We start from the raw sequence: 19,209 nt of genomic DNA, 5'->3' as shown, positions 1-19,209 counted from the left end.
CATGAAAAGGATCAGATGAATTGCGAGACTTGAACAAGAGGGATTCGACTTGGACGCTGGAAGCTGTTCTGGCTAGGTTGAGTAGCTAGATAGCTGATAGCGTCTTAATGAAAACCCTCAATCATTGTGAATCAAACTTCCTTCTTTTTCAATTCTTTCTCTAGCGTGTTTGTGCACTTTGTTTGTCGTTGCTCCTTCCCTTGCATTAGCGTCAGACTAGCGCCGAATTTGAAGCGGAAGGCGCATGTGAAGATGCTTGGACGTCGCTGGTCGCTTCGACATCCGTCGCAACTTCATCCACAACACTTCTTCTGCGTGTAAACACACACCTTGAAGCAAGACTCTCACCATCGTTATTGTGGCTGCTCGCAGTCACAATAACACAATATGGACGGACTCCACCTCGACCCAGACCTCGCCGAGCACGCACGCATCCATCCAGCCAAGCTGGTGACGACTCCAGCTCTCGGGGACACAGGCCTGCCACTGCCACCACTCGAGCCGCCAGAAGACTTGTCGGACACTTCTGACGACCTTCCAGCTGTCAAAGCTATGGCGTTCGACAAGCCAACGACCCACCGCCACACCAGCCTGCCCGACCGCTCTGTGACCCGCGACACTCGCGGCGTCTCCGAAGACGTTCAGCATTATCGCAGTCGCTCGCCCTTCCCAGGCGGACTAAGTGCTGGCCCTGGCAATGTTCGCTCGAGGACGAGGTCGCCGACACCTGCGTGGAGACAGCGAGTCCAGCAAGAAAAGCAGAAGAACAAACCCCACAACTTCACTGCTCGTAAGCAGTATCCACAAGCCAAAGCCGAGGACAGGAAAGCTACAGAAGTTGCAATTCGCGCGAAAGGTAGCAGCGCCGTCGTCGGGTTTTGCTTGAAGTGCTTTCACGGGGATGGCGATCCAAACGGCAAGGGCCACCCCTTTGTCTTCTGCCCACGCGCAACAAACGCTGCCAAGCAGCTCGCTGCCGCTTTGGAGGCAAGTGCTGTCGCCGTCACTGCTGGACACAGCAGTGGAAGGAAAGGGATCTCGTTCTGCCTTTACAATGGTCATGCTGGCAAGATGGAGGCGTTTCAATGTGCGTTGAGTGGCGGGCCAAAACGCCACACCTCTCAAGACCACCGTGTATTCGGCGCGGAATCTTTCGCTGCCAGCGCTTTGCAATTTGTACATGCCCCTTGCATTTGTTGCAATAATAGGGGTGACAGGGAGCAAGCTGCGGATCATTGCGCCCTCGACTGCTCCAAGCCTACGTTGGAGGCCCAGCACTGGTTGTCGGCGAAGCAGGAGCTAAATGCGATCTACGGGAAAGCTGGCCGTCCTGTGCCGACGTCCAAGCACTCCATGAGTCGACATGCTCAAGCTGAGAAGCCGCTGTCTCATCGCCTACCGCGGCCCCAGCAGCCTCGCGCACAGACGGCTTCTGTCCAGCAGAATCATCTACCATCACACATTCATCCGTCACGTCTTCCTCTTCACCACGGCGAGAACACCAACCGAGAGGCCGTCCAGGCGTACCAACCCAAGGCCTCTTGGGAGTCAGCAATGCTTGGCGAAATGCTTCAAATGGAAATGCAGGCGCGTCCAAGCAGCTGGCTGGCTGTGGCCCTGTCCGTTCAGGAGCAACTTCGACAGCAGCTCATGAAGGATATCATAATGGGGGACCCTGCTGAAGGGACGCCGCTCGCGATTCCTCTGTTGGAGCTGCTGGATTCCAGGATCCGCAATCTCGTCGTACATATGGGCGAGCATTGTAGTTGAAAGCTCTGGCCTCGATTGCTGGGGTTTGTCGCCCAGTGTCTGTGCTCTCGGACACCATGTGGAGTGCTTCTCTGTTTGACGCGCTTGATATTACGGGGTTGGCCGTGGTTGGAGATTCCCTCCTGAAGGCAAGAGAGTCAGACTTCGAGATATGCGCAGAGTGAAGGGTAGCTTGCTGGAAAGGTCGCATGACAATAGCTTCAATACAATAATGTTCAATTCCGCAAACAAGAAACTTAAGGGTGGTCGTATTTCATGAGTCTCATCGGTACCAGTGAAAGGTATTTGTCTGCCTCATCAATTTCTACGTCAGACACGATCAATCCGTCCAGAGAATCACCCGACGACATGACTTCGTGCCCGGGGATCCTTCGATGACGTCCTGGGCGTCGAACAGCGATACCGTGATGGAGTATCGTTGGCGCTTCGGTACTTTCAACGGACTCACAGATGAGAGACAAAGAATGTCGTACATTTGTTAGCTTCACGCCACGAGCAGTAGTACCAAGGGGATGGACCGTTCGCCACGTTATGAATAGAGACATGAAGAAAATGTTTCTGCTTATGGAGGGAAGAGGTGGTTGGTCCGCTGTTTGGGATTGACAAAAGCCGAGGGTGCGTGTTGTTGGAGCATTATGGAGTGAGTGATGTGAATGATCGTGGAGACTGTCACAGCAGATAGATATGTAAAATGGATGCAAATGTAGAATGTGTTTGAAGATGTTTTGATTGAACGCCTCATGTTTGTTGTGTTGCAGCCATTTTCTCACGGTAGCGCCTCCTCCGCCGGCCAGCGGCTGGGATCTGCCCTCTTGGCGCTTCACTTGCCATCCGAGCATGCTCGCCTCGCCCCTCGCACCAAACTCTCCACCCCGTCCACGCCCACACCACGACCACCCGCCGAACTGCTCTCACCGCCGCCAGACAGCCGCAGCCCGGTGAATCCAACGACGTCCAGCATGAGTGACGCCTGACGTGCTCGACGATAGCCCCTTCCGGACCGCGTGCGTCGGCTGTTGAAGGCAAGGAAGGCGAAGGCTATCCAGCATCACTCACTCACGCCTACACGGGGCCACCACGCCCGAACACCACCATTCACCCGCCCTCACAACGACTGCACGCCGCCTGACCCCGTCACGCCCGCTTACCAGACTCCCGGCACCGTGCCGAACATCTCGTGCTGCGTGCATCGGCGGCAACCTCACAACCGCCGGCCGACCCTCTCGCGTGCTACACGCGAACACCACGCCATGGCCAGCAACATCGGCCTGGGCGTGTCCAATCCGGAAGCTGCCCTGTCTACTGCACCGGGCACGCCCACGGGTGAGGGCACGACTCAGGACTCCTCGACCACGACCACGACGACCACCGCCTTCATGCCGCCCCACAACTCCACCATGGGCCAGTTCACGCTCGGCCCTGCTACCAAGCAGACTGTCACGACCGTCACCACATACACCACTGTACAGCTTCCGCCGCTGATCATGGAGCCTCCCAAAGACCTCGAGGAGCGAGATCCGAAGCAGTACCCGCTCGCCCACACACCCACCCCGGCCAGCATGAGAGATTTCGATTTCCAGTTTGGTGGCCAACCTGTGGCCTTCCACGAAGCAGAAGATACGGCCGCTGCTGCACGCCAGCACACTGATCTTCAAGGGAGGATGCTGAAGCACAACGGCACTATACGCCAAGAGGAGGAGCATACTGGGTACCACACACCTGCTCAGAGCGTTCACATGCCATCGTATAGCAGAGATATCTCAGGAGTACGTGCTGTGAGCGCTACAAAGAGGAAAGGAGAGACTCCTTTGACAGCAGACGAGGCGGAGCTGGCGAGCTTATCCAGGAGGACCAAGAAGCAGCGATCGTCTCTGCACCGCACTCACTCTGAAATGACCGAGGTTCCATCTCTGAACGACAGAAGTGCAGCCAGGTCGTTTCCAGCACCTGCAAACCCTCTTCCCGTCACACCAGATACCGACGTCATGGGGGCGCCCAAGGCCGGTGCCAGCAAGATTGGTCTTGGCAAGAGCAGAAATTTGGTGCGACCGTCTCATTCGCGTATTCAAGAGCTGCAGGATGCAAGAGAAGATGTACGTGCCGTGGAGAGCGATCTTGAAGAAGAGTCGAGAGACCAAGAGGTGGGGTGTGGTCGGAAGCAATCTAAGAGAGCCAGGACCGGAGATCACACTCTGCACGGCAGCAGTCGTCCACGAAACGGAGCGACTGCCACGCCACCGCAGATCGACTCTGACATGGAGTCGGATGGCGAACAGGACAAATCGTTTGACGAGCCGCCTCGGAGGCCCACAGTGTCGAGCATCGTGACAAGTTCTCAGCAAGACGCCAGCTTGCCTAGCCCGAGCTTGTCACCGATAACAGCTGCTGCCAACCTCGCGTCTAGGAATGCTTTGGATCGATCGTTTGCGGACCACAACGAGGAGAACGATAGCGTCGTTAGCAACCTCGACCTCGAAGAAGACAGGAAGACCCAAAGCACCAAGTCTTTTGAATCACAATCGACAAACAGATCAGGCAGGCTACCCGCACCGCTGAGCCTTCAGAATGCTGCGTTTCAACCCTCACCTTCACAACACGGACCGACTGTCATGGACATACCCACCATGTTCACAGCTTTCGACAACATGCCAGAAGCCCTGCAGACTTATGTCATGTACCAACTTTTACGACGATGTGCGAAACCCACACTGCAAATGGTTGCCAACGTGGTCAACCCAGCATTGAAGTGTGACCCCTTCAGCATACTTCCGCCAGAGCTGGGCCTCAATATCACGCGGTTCCTGGATGCACAGAGCATGTGTAGAGCTGCACAGGTATCTAAGAGATGGAGAAAGATCATCAACTCGGACGAGAAGGCCTGGAAGGACCTGCTCGACCGCGATCAATTTGCCCTACCTGACGGCGAGATTGCCAGAGCTGTTCGAGAGGGTTGGGGCTGGCAACATCCTGGCCTGCACGGCTACGAGCAAGATCTCAGCACCATCCATCTCAGCCAGGCCTCCGAGTCTGTCGATGCGACCGTTGTTAGCGACGACGAGCTGACTACGTCTTCCACGCTCACATCAAGGAGCATGAAGAAGAGGTCGATCGTCAAAGCCTCGAGCTCCATCAAGAAGGCAAAGCGACGCCCCGCACAAGCTTCGTCTGCTGCCACTAAACCAACTGCAACTCCGAATGGCAAGTGGCTAAAACTGTTCAACTCCGCCAAGGGCGCTAATTCATTCGCCCGGGCCGCGACCCAAGCTGTGCCGTACCCAAATGTTGGGTTGGAGAGCCTTCGTAACATGCACCTCTTCAAATCGCTTTATCAGCGACACTACCTGATTCGCGAAGCCTGGATGGACAAAGAGAGCGAGCCGAAACATTTGGCTTTCAGGGCTCATCATCGACACGTGGTTACGTGCCTCTTGTTCGACAGCGACAAAATCCTTACCGGCAGTGACGACACGAAGATCAATGTCTACGACACCAAGACAGGAGCACTGCGCACCAGACTCGAGGGACACGAAGGAGGCGTGTGGGCTCTTCAGTATGAGGGCGATATCCTTGTCTCTGGCTCCACGGATCGAAGCGTGAGGGTTTGGAACATTAAGACCGGCAGACTTTTGCAGACATTCCACGGTCACACGTCAACAGTGCGATGTCTGGTCATCTTAAAGCCTGTGCAGGTCGACACCGAGCCCGACGGCACTCCAATCATGATGCCGAAGGAGCCAATAATCATCACTGGATCTCGTGATTCTACTCTGCGAGTGTGGAAGTTGCCAAAGCATGGCGACCCCACCATCCATCAGGCCGGCCCTCCAGCGAACGATCGCGACAACCCTTACTTCTTGCGCACCTTGACTGGCCACCATAACTCAGTTCGTGCCATCGCTGCGCACGGCGATACCCTTGTCTCCGGCTCATACGACTGCACTGTTCGCGTTTGGAAGATCTCGACGGGTGACTTGGTGCATCGTCTGCAAGGCCACTCGCAGAAGGTGTACAGCGTTGTGCTTGACCATGCTCGCGGTCGCTGCATCTCAGGCTCGATGGATAACCTCGTCAAGGTCTGGGCTCTGGACAGCGGTGCTTGCCTCTACAACCTTGAGGGACACACTTCGCTCGTTGGTCTCCTCGACTTGAGCCATGACCGTCTTGTCTCTGCCGCAGCGGACAGCACTCTTCGGATTTGGGACCCTGACAATGGCGCTTGCAAGGCGACCCTTTCGGCACACACTGGAGCCATCACTTGCTTCCAGCATGATGGCCAGAAAGTCATCTCTGGTTCTGATAGGACGCTGAAGATGTGGGATGTGCGCAATGGTAATTGCGTTCGGGATCTTTTGACTGAGCTGAGCGGCGTTTGGCAAGTTCGCTTTGACGAGCGACGATGCGTTGCGGCCGTTCAGCGGAACTCGTTGACGTACATTGAGGTGAGTTTGAAACAGCCCATTGCTGTTAAGCCGTGCTAACAGATTCTCAGGTTCTGGATTTTGGAGCTTCTCGTGATGGCGTCCCCCGAAACCAGCTTGGCCGCCGTGTCGTCGTGGACACCAAAGGCCGCGAGACGACCGAAGTGGACATAGTCGCTGCAGATCAGGAGGTTGATGCTGATATGGCAGACTAGTCCACCCGACACCATGCGATCACATCGAAACACGAGCACAACTTGCACACTACGATTAATTGTGCATCATACAGACCGGCGTTGGACGAAAGAAGCATCTCCAGGACGGAAAGCAACGGTTAGGCGCGAGCAGAGCTTCTTGATTGACACTTTTTGGGCTTCGGAGGGAATTGTTTCTGAGCGACTTCTTAGGGAAGGCATCTGCTTCTTACGAATGAGCCTTGTTTTGAGCATGACTTTGAACCCGGCGATGGTTCTGGCGTTTTGTATGCTTCGTGGGAAATGGACCGGGACTTTTTGAGCGAAGCGATGAAACGGTATGGGTATGGGACGGCATGGGATAAGACTGAGTGAATGAATATATCTAGCGTTATGATGGTTGAATTCGTTGATGAGTTTCTTTTCGTGGCCGTCTGGCAAGTAGTTTCTTTGCTGTGGTGTCCTTGCATGTGAAGGGAGTTCGTGGACGCCGTGCCTTCCTCAAATGAGTCGAGGAAGGTGGAAGGTGCGACACGGAGTCAGCCTGTCCATTCTCTATTGCCGACGGAGCTTCACACACGAGGATGAATACGCTCGAGTAAGTCCCTGCAACCAGGTGGAATCGCAACCCGCGCCTAACATGTCGCTCAGCTGAGACGGCGGTCATTCATTCACTTGGGGATCAAGCCTCGCGCTAAAGTAGCGTGGCGCCGTTCCGAGAACCCAGCCCCTTGCCATACTTCGACCGACCTCACCTTCACTTACACCTTTCTTCTTCTCCACAACTCTCCGACAAGAATGGATCAACATCCCGAGCCCAGCGAAAGCGAGACGCCTGCGCAGATGGAGCCGACACTCGATGAGATTGAGCCGATTCAGGAGGTTGAGAAATTCATGTAGTGAGTGCTCCGACTCTCTTTGAAGTTGCGCTCGAAGTTAACTCTTGCTTCAATAGGCAGATCCAGCGCGACCGACTACTCAAGATCTACATCGGCCAAGACACAACTCAGCCACCATTCCTCATACAAGAAAGCACACTAATCAACAGCTCCGACTACTTCCTCAACATCATCCGAAACAATCGAGAAGGCATATGCCTGGATTCCGGCGTCCTCTACCTCCCCGAAGATGGCGACAAGGCACTAGCCTGGGCCATGATGCTATACTGGATGGTGAACAAACGCCTCCCATCTGGCATCACCGAAAGCCAGGACTTCGCGCTGAGAGGCAAACACCTGCTGTTGTTCACGCAGGCCTGGGTGCTCGCTGACAAGTACCTCATGTCGAAATTGCAGAATACGATCATGATGGCCCTCATCAATCACTTCGAGGATTACGCCCTCCCCTTCGACGCCGCTCTCGTCAATAAATTGCTGAGCACTAGCCCCGTCGACACGCCCCTCCGCAGGATCCTTTCGGAGGAGACGGTGCATATCATGTACGCCGAGGAGCCTAATGGTGCTTTTCCGGGTCGAAGAATGAAGTCGAGTGAGTTGGTGGCGAGCGATGGGGCAAGGGGTTGAGTGGGTCGCTGCTGGAGGCGTTTCGGGCGTTTGTGGGTGAGGATGGGAGGATTGCGAGGGTGAGGGATGCGGAGGGGGGTGAGTTGGGGTTGTGCAGGGAGTATCTGGTGGAGGAGGATGTGCGGAAGAAGAGTGTGGTGATTGATGAGGAGGTGAAGAAAGGAGATAGCAATGGGGCATGAAATGAAAAGTTCAATTGGGTCAATGGCTGTCTTCCCGCTAACTCTACTCCGCCACGCACGGGATGTCAAGGAGCCAGGATCATTTGACCGCCGAGTTAGTTGGCAGACGAGTACATTCAGAGCTCATCAAGCGACAAAGATAAGAACGCAAGGAAATCGGCGAGCAAAAAGGAGTTCGGGTTATAAGTGCACATGGAGGCTCTAGCAAGGACAGAAGACACTTGGAGATGGTGTAGGCCCAAGAGAGTCTCATATGTGTTCGTCGTTCTCACGTAAGCATCTGCTCTTTCCCCATACAGCAACATTCACTTCACTTTTCGATTAGAGTTGACGCTAAAAGTGCAAACGCCGGTCGGCAACTTCCGGATGCCCGTTTGTTGATTCTACAAATTTCTGGCGAAGAAGAAGGTGGTGGTGGATGAGGAGGCGAGGGCACACGATCATGTGAAGTGAAGTTGTGAAAAATCCTTCGCTTCACATGCCATGCAAACTCGGCGCTGCACCGTTCACATGTGATGGCGCATCTGGCGAGCTAACTGGCCCCGCTATAAGGTTTTTTCTGCGGCCATCTTCGTTCTTCCTGCGACATTGCCGACGTCAAACATGGATCAACAGGACAACAATATGGACCCTCAGCCACCAGCCATACAGCCCACTTCCGGGCTGGGTAACATGCCAAGGGAGATTAAAGATCTCATGCAGTAAGTCTAGCCAATTCCATGGTGTCGCACTTCCCTTCTAACAGGACTGCGAATAGGCAACTAAAGTCGGACCGGCTCATCCAGATCTTCATCGGAGACGAAAACGAGCCATTTCTTGTGCAAGAGGGGCTTCTGACCAATGCCTCAGAGTACTTCGCCAAAGCTCTCAAACACGAGCTGAGTCTTGGCTCTGAGCTAGGCGTCTTGCGGTTCCCGGAAGACGGCCCAGTCCTGCAGGCATGGGGCGTGATGCTATTCTAGCTTATCCACAAGCGGCTCCCCTTCGATCCCCTTAAGACCAAGCACCTCGTCCTCTGCGTCCACGCCTGGGTCCTCGGAGACAAGTACCTCATGCCACGGTTTCAGAATGCCGTTATGATGGAGTTCATCACCCATTTCAGAGAAGGGTATCTGCCAGACAGCAAGAGTTTGGTGAACACGCTCTTACGTCTCAGCCCTGCTGGCAGCGAAATTCGGAGAATAATTGCGGAAGAGGTCATTTTCATCATGTACGGAGACCAGGCGGCGCGCATAAAGTCGAGTGACTTGACCGCAGCAGATGAGGGCGGTTCTGGGATTGCGGCTTCGCTTCTCGATGCGTTCGAAGCGTACAAGGAGAAGGACGGGGTACTCTTGCGATGGGATGTTGCTTTCCGGGTGGACTACAGCTCCTTGCGAGAGTATCTGGTGGTGGATGGTGTGAGCCGGTTGGAGGAGCCATCTGATGATGAGATGAGCGATGAGAGTAAGGAGAGCGACGATGACAGTTCGTAGAGCAAGCTCCGACAAGCGAGAGAGAGGCACCAGACAGTTTCATAAGCTAGGAAGTCCTGTTTTGTGATCGTTTATTGTAAGCACCTTTTTCTACCCCACACAGCAACATTCACTTCACTTGCCGATTAAAGTTGGCGCTAAACAGCTGGTGCGGCGCGGCAAATTCCGCACGCCCGTTCGTCGCTTCCACGAAATTCTGTCTGAGACGCCTCTCCTCTTTTGCTTTGATCCAGTCGCGAATGCACGACCATGACTGAGAGTTGCAACAACAACATGGACGCCGCGACAGGAACAGGAGGAAGCGGAAAGCTTACACCGCACTCTGTCACACCCGTGCCAAGTGAGATCGAGGACTTCATGCAGTGAGTGCCAGCCACCTCAGCCGACATACAACGCCAGAAACTGACTCCTGTCCCTATAGGCAACTCAAGTCCGACCGACTCATCAAGATCTTCATCGGCGACGGCATTGAACAGCAGCAGTTGCTGGTTCAGGAGAGCGTCCTGACTGGGAGATCTGAGTACTTCCAGAAGGCAATCAAGCATGAGGGACATATGGGCACTCAAGCACCTGGAGTCCTTCGCTTTCCGGAAGATGGACACTTGATCGCTGCTTGGGGCATGATGCTGCATTGGATCATCCATCAGCGACTGCTTACGGAGGAGGTGATATGGCACGAAGATATCACGCTCTTAGTCGAGTTTTGGGCTCTTGGAGACAGACTACTACTACGGGACTTTCAGAATGCGGTAATGATGCAGCTTCTCAAGTACTTCGCTAAGGACTGGCTGCCGTTCGACAGTCCTGAGCTGGTCAACTACATTTTACGCATCAGTCCGGCCGACACTCCGCTTCGAAGATTATTAGCCGAAGAGACGGTCTCCATCATTTATTCAAAGGACCTTACTGCAGAGGAACGTCTGAGCCCTAACCAACTCACTGGAATCGAAGGCGTCGCCGGCATCACAGGATCGCTGCTTGATGCGCTCGAAGCATTCACAGAGGACCCCAATATCTGCAAGCGAATCGATCGGGATGACAAGGAATACTACAGGACGGAGTGTGGGACACTTGGCGCTGGTACTTGTCTAAGGAGATGGACAGTCGATAAAGAGAAGCGGCATTCAGGATCGAAGGCAGTGGCATTGGAGCTCCCAGGTTAGCAGCTCTAGTCTTGAGTATGGTCATTTGAAAAGATTGCAAGGGAATACATACCTGAAGGGTGTCTAAAAGAATAACGAGAAAAGTTTCAGCGATTCTATGTCAAGCACTAAACAGCCCTCGTGCAGATTGGCAAGGTGCTTCGTCCCTCATGTTGTCTGCAAAACCCCCTATGCTCCGTCAGCAGGTTTCCCCGCCCGCCACTACCGCCCCTGGACCTCCACATCGTCGACAGGCTGCCTCACCATGCTCTCCGCATAGCCCACCTAAGCATCTCGGGTCTCATTTGTCGCAGGCTTCCAGTCAAAGTCCACAACGTACAGAGGGAGCACCTGCTCGCGAGGAAGGATATACTCCTGGCCGCCATTTGCGATATGGCTGTGTGCTCCAGGGAACAGCGACTCCTTCTCTCTGAAGCCGTCCTTTGGCGTCACAAGCGCAGCGCGGCCGAGCACAGAGGCGCAGATGATAACTCTCTTACGCATTCAGCTGACGGCCCTCTCGAGAGGGTCGATGTATAGGAGGGCTGGGTCATTCCAGTTGCAGTACGTCAATGCGAGGTGAGGCTCTTGCGTCACATAGACACCTGGGCCGTAGGTACTACCCTACTTCTTGCCGATGGGCTGGCCGGTGACAGGGATGATGTCACCAGCGGCGAGCAGACCGTGCTTGGATATACTGTCAATGATGGCAGAGCTTGTACCATGGAAAGTATGCTGGACTTGCAGAAGCTCTTCGACCATGGAATGCTTCGATTTGGACTTGCTCGAGGCGGGCAGGCATTGCGAGAGCTCTTGCATCGAAAGGCCCTCCAATTTTGTTCGCAACGTCTCAATTCTGGGAGAGAAACGCTGCTCCAAAGCCGGATTGACTATACGCTCCGCCTTGATGAAGTGCCAGCCGTACTGCTGCGCTTTAGCTTGCTTACAGATCGATCGTGGGTCTTTCTTCAGGGCGTGTTGAAGCGAGTGAGCATGCCAGAACTGTCTTGGGTGGAGGAGGCTTTCGAGTAGTGTCTTCGTCTGAGCATGTGCGGAGGCCTGCTGCTCGATTAGTCTGAGAATCGCGAGAGCCAACTCATGATAACTATCCTGCGTCGATTCATGCTCCGCGGACCGAGAGGTGACAGCGATGTGGTCAGAGTCAAGCTTGTAGCTACGAACTCTCTTGTCTTTGACATCGATGTCGATGTGCAAGATGCCCAGTGGGAGCTCCACGGAAAGACATCCAGATCGAACAGATCCGGAGAAGCAGATCACCGTTGCTGGCATGTGCAGCTCGAGAAGCCTGTCAGCCTCATCCAGTCGTGAGATTGACGATGAAGTTCGACGCTGCAGCAGAGCCGGTCGTGGAGGGCTGGAGTTGCTCGAGGATGTGTCAGTTGTGGGGCTTGGGGTTTCGTCGTCCTTGGGAAGTGGCTTACCTTCGATGCGCAGTTGCTCGAAGAAGAGCTTCTTCACCTTGAGTTGGGTGTCCTTGCAAGGTACGGCTCCGAAGTGATTGACACGAACCATTTTGGGAGCTGTCCAGCAGTGTTTTTGGTATAACATGAGGAGCGGGTCAGTGCCCGTCGATCAGGCTGCAAATAAAGAGCGGTAGCCCATTCTGATGTGGTTCGAAGGGAGCCGAAGCATTTAGTAGAATGTTTCTCGATGGGTCTAAAGTGCTGAGAAATCGTTATGGATGGATCGTAAAGTTAGTCCTCGACCGCGTGGGTAGATGTATGTGAATGCCAGAGCGGGTGTCAGCCATACCCACAAAAACATGTCTGGCTCAGCGGATCCAGTCTCACGATGTTGCAGAAGCTTCGATCGTGCGGTTGCTCGAGACATCGTGATCGGTCGGCAGATGTACACCTTCAGGACAGTCATCTAGACATACAGAATCCAGCTCAATCAAGACTCACAGCCTCTAAAGTGATTCAGGGGTGCTTTCCCCATCTCAAGACATACCTTGGCAGTGGCTGCTGGTATTGCTAGCTTGGAACCGGCTAGCTCTCTCTGCTGAAATCTCTTTCTTTATCATTCGTGGGGTATCATGTTCCTGTCTCTATCGTCTCCTATACTTTAAGCCAGGTTCGTTATCCAGAGTCTATCGATGCATGATGTGCGTATGGATCTCATCCACAAAGCCATCTCTTGGTATCCCATCTCCTACTCCTCCTTCTCAGTCCTCCCATTCCTCTTCCTCCAAGCCTCCACCCCCCGATCAATTTCCCCCCTGGTAACCCCATCCCTCACCAACTGCATAACCACCCCCAAATCCTCTACATTCCGATTCCGACTCTCATCATCAAAGAACAACATCTCCTCGTACTCCACCCCGCTCTTGCTATGCAGCTTCTTGAAATGCGTGGTCTTCGACCCAGGGTATATCTCCAAATGATCGAATATACTGATCGCGGTCCTCGCTTTACTCCCCTCCTCTTGGCTCTCGGCAGGTATCCTAAGCAAGGAGAGCATCTCGCGAGCGAGGTCCGGTGCGGACGTCCGTGATGCTGCGCCGAGGACAATTCCTTTCGCCTTGAGGTGGTGTAGAATGCCAGAGACGTCATTGTAGAAGCCGCATGACTCTCCGTAGCGGTCTTTCACGGTCAGTCCTCCATCTTTGCTGGGCTTGAGCGGGCCTGAGATGTGCGTGTCGACCCAGAAGGGCCAGAGCGTGTAGTCGAGATCGAAGACGATCATTTTGGGGAGTGGCAGGCCATCTGTGAAGGTGTTGGGCGGTGGGATCGAGTTTGCGGGGAGCGTGATGGGTGTTGTGTTGTTTTCGCTTGAAGTTATTCGGGAGCGGCCCATGATGAGGGCTATGGCGATGAGGACAGTGGAGAGGGCGAAGGTGAGCGAGGGACCAATCTTTGGGCTTTGGGAAGGTCGTGAGTCGGAGCGGCTTGTAAGGGAAGTTGGAGGAGCCACGGTTGCTCTGTTATGTGTGATGTATTGTTTAAAGTGGCACCCAAAAGCTCCAAAAAGATTCACTTGCAACTTTTTGATGACGTCATTTTAGAGACTAGACGCGATAGTCACGCGACCTGACATTGTGCTTCTACAGGAGGACTAGAGCGACCAGTCCTACTATCATACAACTCGGAGTGATACCAAAGCTCTCTGAACATCATTCAACGTTGCCGTAGCCCCAAATATACCACCTTCCCCATGCACCATCTCAACCGCAGCCTCGTGAAGCTTCTTCTCCCCAGCTGCACAGCAATCTTCAACTAGCAGACAGTCGTAGCCACGGTCGTTCGCTTCCCGCATGGTCGTGTGGACACAGACGTCTGTTGTTACGCCACAGATGATCAGATTCTTTATGCCCTTCCTCTCCAGAACTTCCTTCAGATCTGTGCCGGTGAACGCGCCTTTGCCAGGCTTGTCGATTACGATCTGGGGGAAGCGTAAGAGACGTGAGCCGGGCTAAATCCAGCGAAATCATACATCACCCTCTCGTGGATACAGCTCCGAGATAGTATCGTGTCCAGGCTCGCCACGAATCAGGAATCGTCCCATGGGTCCCGCATCCCCGATGCCTTTGCCTGAAGGGTTGTTTCGAGACCTGAACTCTTCCCGGGAGGAGAGATCTGAGAGGTCCGGCAAGTGGCCTTCGCGGGTGTGTATGACAGGCAGCTTAGCTCGGTAGGCGGAATCCAGAAGAGATCGGATGTTGGGGATGATAGATCTCATGGGCTTCACGGAGTAGCCTTGGTGGGTGAGATAGCCGCCTTCTTCGCAGACTTGAGAGAGAAGTCAGGGAGGACGACTCATTTTCAGAATATAAATCGCCGATAATGAGAGGCGAATCATGCCAATGAGACGAGTCTGATGCTTTTGCTAGCGGAAGGAACGACTTAGAGGAGGTTGCAGGCAGTAGAAGAGGGCGATTCAATGGAACAGACACTTTTCTGAACATACAGTCTCTCTGCATGTCAATGACGACCAACGCAGTTCTTGGGAGAGAGCCATCGTGCGGCCAGGCGTACGGGATTGCATTCCCTACTTGACCCGTCGGAAGTCTCATGGTGATGATAATGATGCGAAGAGATGATGTTGTAAATCCTTGCAACAGAGTGGTTGTTTCGGACTTGGGCCGGTAGCTTTCTGCCTGAGGCATGAGAATTTGGCTTCACGAAGTTCATGAGCTTCGTATTCCGATTTCCATGCAATGGTCGGAATAGCCCACGGAGACAAGCTGCGAATGCGTCCTGATGTCGTGTTCACCATTTTCTTTGAAAATATGATCAAACTCTCTGCAGATCGAGTCATGCGGTGACGGCAACGAGACGCATGTGGAAGTAGTTCCAACCATTCCCCGGCTAGACCGCTCATATTCAGAGTCTATATTATATGTCATTGCGCTTATGCAGATCTGATATCCACCAACAACCAGGCCGTCAAAAGCATGCAGCTCCTCTGTTTCTCCCCATCTTGATCTAGCAGAATCACCAGATCAGCCAAGTCGTCTAGCTGCAGCTGGCAGCGGCATTGGAAGCCGACGGATCATCTCTCCAGCACCGCGTCATGCAACTAAGCGAACTCTCGAGAAAACTTGTTGGAGAGGTCGGGGTAAGTTAGACTTTCGATGTTCGAGATGCGACAATACCGACAGACTGGCACGCTGCTGCAATAAGATCCTTCCTGCAACGCTAGTGGAGAAGACCGGCCCGGAGATGCGGTGCGCTATGTAGTGTTGCATCCTCTCTCCCATCGCGAGAGTTCCACCAGAGCAACAACAATCCTGCTGCAAGCTGATGGCGGTGCCGCGTAGCAAAAACTCTCTCCTTTCCGGATCGAAGACTTGCGAGCTGTGCAATCGTACCCTCGGTATTCCGCTTTGGGCGGAAGATTCGTCTCCATCACTTGCTGGCCATCTAGCTTGCCTGTAATGCGAACAGATGCGTAGTCGTTTTTCAGGAATCGGAGAGATAACCTTTCCATGCGTTCCAATTTGAACGGAATGACGGGGGTGATGCGGGGGAGCAATCATCTGATGGACATCGCGGAATCCACACGCATGACAGGGCTGGTTGTCTTTTCGGGGCATTGGCAGAACGACTGGTCGCAGGTACATCGGTGTGGTTTGAATTGGGTGACGATGGCCGGTGCTTGATCCGGTCTGATTAGAGAGATCTTTTGCGCCTGCAGGATTCCAGCGAAGCGGACTTGTTTACTGGGCTTGTCTTTGCGACATCCTTCGTGGTGTAAGGTGCGTCTGTCTTGGCTTGCGTTCTGACGGTCTTGTACAGCTTTGTCCCGTGCATGCTCAGGCGGCGCGGGCTCTTCGTTGGGTAAGGAGTCAATTTGGTTCAGCAGGTGTTGCAGAGCTATCTCGAGCTGTTTGAGCAAGCCAAGAGTGAAACCGGTGTCGTGGACCGGCATGCGCGACGGTCGGGTGCAAAAGACCTGGACTTCTGCCCTCACGAACGCAATGAGCCTTCCCACCCGCTTCAGATCTTTGGTCAGGCGTGGTTGCAAGTCTCCAACATAAAGTTGGTGGCGTCGTCGATGGGTTGATGGCAGGCCGTGCTTCCAGAACGGCCTGATGTGCGCAATGTGCTGTAGTAAAACGTGAGATCCCTGTAGATCGTAACCAATGGCCTTGGTGAATTCATTCATGGGGAAAGGACTGTCTGCGTGGTCCTTGAGCCAGCAGAGGACCATGCGAACTGAGGGTGCTGGATTCAGATGACATAGTAGACTGTCGATGGGCTGTTGTAATCGGAAATAGAAGGAGTATCGGTCGATGTGTAGTAAGCAGTCCTGGATTACCAGGCTCTTGCCGAATCCCGCGTTGAAGCAGATTACAAGGAAATACTGAAATGAATGGAAGTAAGTAGAGACTGGAACGTACAGCAGGAAGTTTTGCTGCACACTTCCCCACCAAAGAGGTGCACCTCAGCAGCAGACCATATACAAAGGCCATTGTTGGCACTTGCGCACTATGAGATTGCACCTTCAAGTCGCTGGTAGACACGGGAAGGCATACTTCGTCCAACAGAACCCAAAGCCAGAGTAATATACACAGCGCGATAGTGTTGACGGCATGCTGGAGATTGAAGGCAGCTGGCGTACTTCGTGACATATATGCGATGAGTTTCAGGGCACACTCAGACTCCACGGTGAACTGTTCCAGAAAAGTATGAGGCCCATTGCCTTTTGACACCTCAGGCACCGACCGGGCTCTGATCTTTTGACCGAATCTTCCCAACCAAGGGAGGTAGGCCGATTGGGTTGTACTGATGGTGATGCGTGGCGACGGGCTCATTACGTCTGATGCCATGAGTCGCTTGGTTCCAGTCTGTTGGTAGATTTATGGCCGAAACTTGATGTCGCAGCAGCTGCGCGACATCTCGCATCAAAGCTGGTCCAGCTGGGTTGTCGGTACCTTGTGGCATCTGTGAAGGAGCTATGGAGAGTGATGGGCGCGAAGGACGGCTTATTGAATTCGATATTGGGCATCGACTATAGGGCCGAGTCAGTCGGACAGATGACTCTCTTGTCTCCTGACGAGCGGGATCGACTCGTGGCACCAACCTCCTGTCTCAGCCACGGCGGCTGTTGCCAAGACAGAGAACCAGCAGGTTTTGTACAACAGCATTATCGAAAAGGAGGCAGCGGCTGCAAGGCGTCTGAATCGGTGGTTGTTGTTGAAGATGGTCAACGTGTCGTGGTTGGGGGAGGTCAACCGAAGCTGCAGGGTCTCACATCGACTCGGACGCGCGGGCACCGAAGATGGCCCGTGCTCCTGTGGCTCTTAGTTGTAGATGTCATGGTTGCAACGCCTCCCTAACAACATCCGCGACACTCTGCATGCCCGACATCAGGAGGACGATATCGTTGTCGTGCGCTCGCCGCTTGCGATCCTGCACTCAAGCCTCGGGTCCGCGACGTACCACGCCCGCTCTGCGACATGCCTCGGACTCTCCTTCGTCGCGTACAGATGGAGACCCTGCAAAGCCTCGAGGGGAGGAAGAGGAGGGAGCCTTTACCCGACGCCTGAAAGAGATGAGCGAAGAGAGTTTAGAGACAGGCGGCAGGAGTGCTCGAAAGGCAGTTGAAGAGGCTGGCTTTAGCGAGGACCTGAAGAGGGAGCTGGAGAAGAAGGTTGCAGATGCCAGCTTTCGTAGTGACAATGCGAGCGCATTCGCCCAGGTCAGCATGCCTGCGAGTGCTGGCAAAGGCACGCGCGAAACTGCTGCAGCTCGGCCATGGACAGGCAATGAGAGCATCGAAGATGCGTCGCTACGCATGCTCAACGACTCCCACAAGCCGTTACGAGTCGCCGCGAAAGTTCCGTCTGTTCGTGGACCATCGAGAGTAGACACTGGAAGACCTAAGAGTAAGCCTGGCACGGGTGTTCGTCTCGCCAATGCTCGAGATAGATCCTCTGTCTACTCGTACGCGAACGAACAAGAAGGCCTAACCGACGAAGAGCGTGAAAAGTTCCGCCGCGAGATGAAAGCTCGATTTCAGCCCGGTGCTCGAGCTGTACCTGCAACGATCCAAGGCTTGTCATCTCTGGCGAATGAGCGTATTGAAGATGCCATAGCGCGCGGGCAATTCAAGAACTTGCCAGATCGAGGCAAGAAGCTAGAGCGTGATTACAATGCTAACAGTCCTTTCATTGATACCACGGAGTACTTCATGAACAAGATCATCAAAAAGCAAGAGATCACGCCACCCTGGATCGAGAAGCAGCAGGAAGTTATATCGACAGCAAACACTTTCCGCCGCAGGTTGCGAGCAGACTGGAAACGACACGTATCGCGCATGATCGCAAGCCGCGGAGGAAGCCTCAAAAGCCAGATGAAGTTGGCCGAAGAATACGCTTTTGCTGAGAGCTTTGAGAATCCCCAAAAGCAACTTGAAACGATCAATCGTGTTGACGACAAAGGTCACATGTCTCAAATCACAATATCTGGTGAATTTAGGCCGCCTCCTGCTGACAACACCGCTGTCATAGAAGAAGAAATCAACGTCACGGAACAGACATTCAACGACGACGGATCACTCGAGCCGCATCAGGAAGAAGAAGTCAAAGCCTCCAACGAACAACGTTCATTCACCCAAGCGCCTCCGCCCCAGCCACCCAGGCGGCCAACTGTGCGACCCTTCCGGGACCCGCAGTGGGAAGCAACTGAGCGCTCATATCATGACCTTGCGATCAAAAACTTGAACAGTATCACGCGCTCTTACAATTTGATGGCGCCGGATCTTGCAAAGAAACCCTATTACATTCTGAGCCGGGAGTTGCGGTCTTGCTTTGCGGATGTCGCCCCGGAAGTGGCTCATGCGATACGCGAAAAAGCTCTCGCGCCCAAGTTCAAAGGTGTGGAAGTCATTGGTCACACTCCCGGTGGAGTACTGGAAAAGTTTTCCATGGACAAAGCAAGCCATGTGTACGATGAGCGAAAGCCGCAGTATGGATTCAAGGAATTCTGGAGGGATCTCTTCGCCCCCAAATCGTGACATTCCACATGGCCTGTATACTAA

The 19,209-nt window shown here is 53.9% G+C and overlaps 10 protein-coding genes across 10 annotated transcripts; 6 read left to right on the top strand and 4 right to left on the bottom strand.

Annotated features, from left to right (window-relative positions):
* Positions 1-387: 387 nt before the first annotated feature.
* On the top strand, positions 388-1,770 carry M409DRAFT_56468 (uncharacterized protein; the record flags this gene model as incomplete). The annotated part of the gene is made up of 1 exon (XM_033813304.1): positions 388-1,770. One exon carries the CDS (start codon positions 388-390, stop codon positions 1,768-1,770), a length of 1,383 nt encoding a protein of 460 aa, XP_033665536.1.
* A 1,397-nt stretch (positions 1,771-3,167) lies between these two features.
* On the top strand, positions 3,168-6,403 carry M409DRAFT_67767 (uncharacterized protein; the record flags this gene model as incomplete). Its single annotated transcript, XM_033817541.1, has 2 exons — positions 3,168-6,209; positions 6,260-6,403. The coding sequence occupies 2 exons, from the start codon at positions 3,168-3,170 to the stop codon at positions 6,401-6,403; spliced, it is 3,186 nt and encodes a 1,061-aa protein (XP_033665535.1).
* Positions 6,404-7,180: 777 nt separating this feature from the next.
* M409DRAFT_25039 (uncharacterized protein) lies at positions 7,181-7,905 on the top strand (the record flags this gene model as incomplete). The annotated part of the gene is made up of 2 exons (XM_033807515.1): positions 7,181-7,278; positions 7,338-7,905. The coding sequence occupies 2 exons, from the start codon at positions 7,181-7,183 to the stop codon at positions 7,903-7,905; spliced, it is 666 nt and encodes a 221-aa protein (XP_033665534.1).
* Positions 7,906-8,690: 785 nt separating this feature from the next.
* On the top strand, positions 8,691-9,562 carry M409DRAFT_25038 (uncharacterized protein; the record flags this gene model as incomplete). Its single annotated transcript, XM_033807514.1, has 3 exons — positions 8,691-8,788; positions 8,845-9,034; positions 9,086-9,562. The coding sequence occupies 3 exons, from the start codon at positions 8,691-8,693 to the stop codon at positions 9,560-9,562; spliced, it is 765 nt and encodes a 254-aa protein (XP_033665533.1).
* A 249-nt stretch (positions 9,563-9,811) lies between these two features.
* On the top strand, positions 9,812-10,725 carry M409DRAFT_56464 (uncharacterized protein; the record flags this gene model as incomplete). The annotated part of the gene is made up of 2 exons (XM_033813303.1): positions 9,812-9,924; positions 9,984-10,725. The coding sequence occupies 2 exons, from the start codon at positions 9,812-9,814 to the stop codon at positions 10,723-10,725; spliced, it is 855 nt and encodes a 284-aa protein (XP_033665532.1).
* Positions 10,726-11,328: 603 nt separating this feature from the next.
* On the bottom strand, positions 11,329-12,237 carry M409DRAFT_25036 (uncharacterized protein; the record flags this gene model as incomplete). The annotated part of the gene is made up of 1 exon (XM_033807513.1): positions 11,329-12,237. One exon carries the CDS (start codon positions 12,235-12,237, stop codon positions 11,329-11,331), a length of 909 nt encoding a protein of 302 aa, XP_033665531.1.
* A 639-nt stretch (positions 12,238-12,876) lies between these two features.
* On the bottom strand, positions 12,877-13,521 carry M409DRAFT_67766 (uncharacterized protein; the record flags this gene model as incomplete). Its single annotated transcript, XM_033817540.1, has 1 exon — positions 12,877-13,521. The coding sequence occupies one exon, from the start codon at positions 13,519-13,521 to the stop codon at positions 12,877-12,879; it is 645 nt and encodes a 214-aa protein (XP_033665530.1).
* A 279-nt stretch (positions 13,522-13,800) lies between these two features.
* On the bottom strand, positions 13,801-14,737 carry M409DRAFT_67765 (uncharacterized protein; the record flags this gene model as incomplete). The annotated part of the gene is made up of 3 exons (XM_033817539.1): positions 13,801-14,106; positions 14,158-14,453; positions 14,632-14,737. 3 exons carry the CDS (start codon positions 14,735-14,737, stop codon positions 13,801-13,803), a joined length of 708 nt encoding a protein of 235 aa, XP_033665529.1.
* A 962-nt stretch (positions 14,738-15,699) lies between these two features.
* M409DRAFT_56462 (uncharacterized protein) lies at positions 15,700-16,639 on the bottom strand (the record flags this gene model as incomplete). The annotated part of the gene is made up of 2 exons (XM_033813302.1): positions 15,700-16,530; positions 16,568-16,639. The coding sequence occupies 2 exons, from the start codon at positions 16,637-16,639 to the stop codon at positions 15,700-15,702; spliced, it is 903 nt and encodes a 300-aa protein (XP_033665528.1).
* A 1,082-nt stretch (positions 16,640-17,721) lies between these two features.
* M409DRAFT_25033 (uncharacterized protein) lies at positions 17,722-19,185 on the top strand (the record flags this gene model as incomplete). Its single annotated transcript, XM_033807512.1, has 1 exon — positions 17,722-19,185. One exon carries the CDS (start codon positions 17,722-17,724, stop codon positions 19,183-19,185), a length of 1,464 nt encoding a protein of 487 aa, XP_033665527.1.
* Between the last annotated feature and the right edge of the window lie 24 nt (positions 19,186-19,209).

The sequence above is a fragment of the Zasmidium cellare genome (genome assembly GCF_010093935.1).
Source record: "Zasmidium cellare ATCC 36951 unplaced genomic scaffold M409scaffold_25, whole genome shotgun sequence".
In the NCBI taxonomy this organism is placed as follows: Eukaryota; Fungi; Ascomycota; class Dothideomycetes; order Mycosphaerellales; family Mycosphaerellaceae; genus Zasmidium; species Zasmidium cellare.
This window is presented reverse-complemented; position numbering and strand designations above follow the sequence as displayed.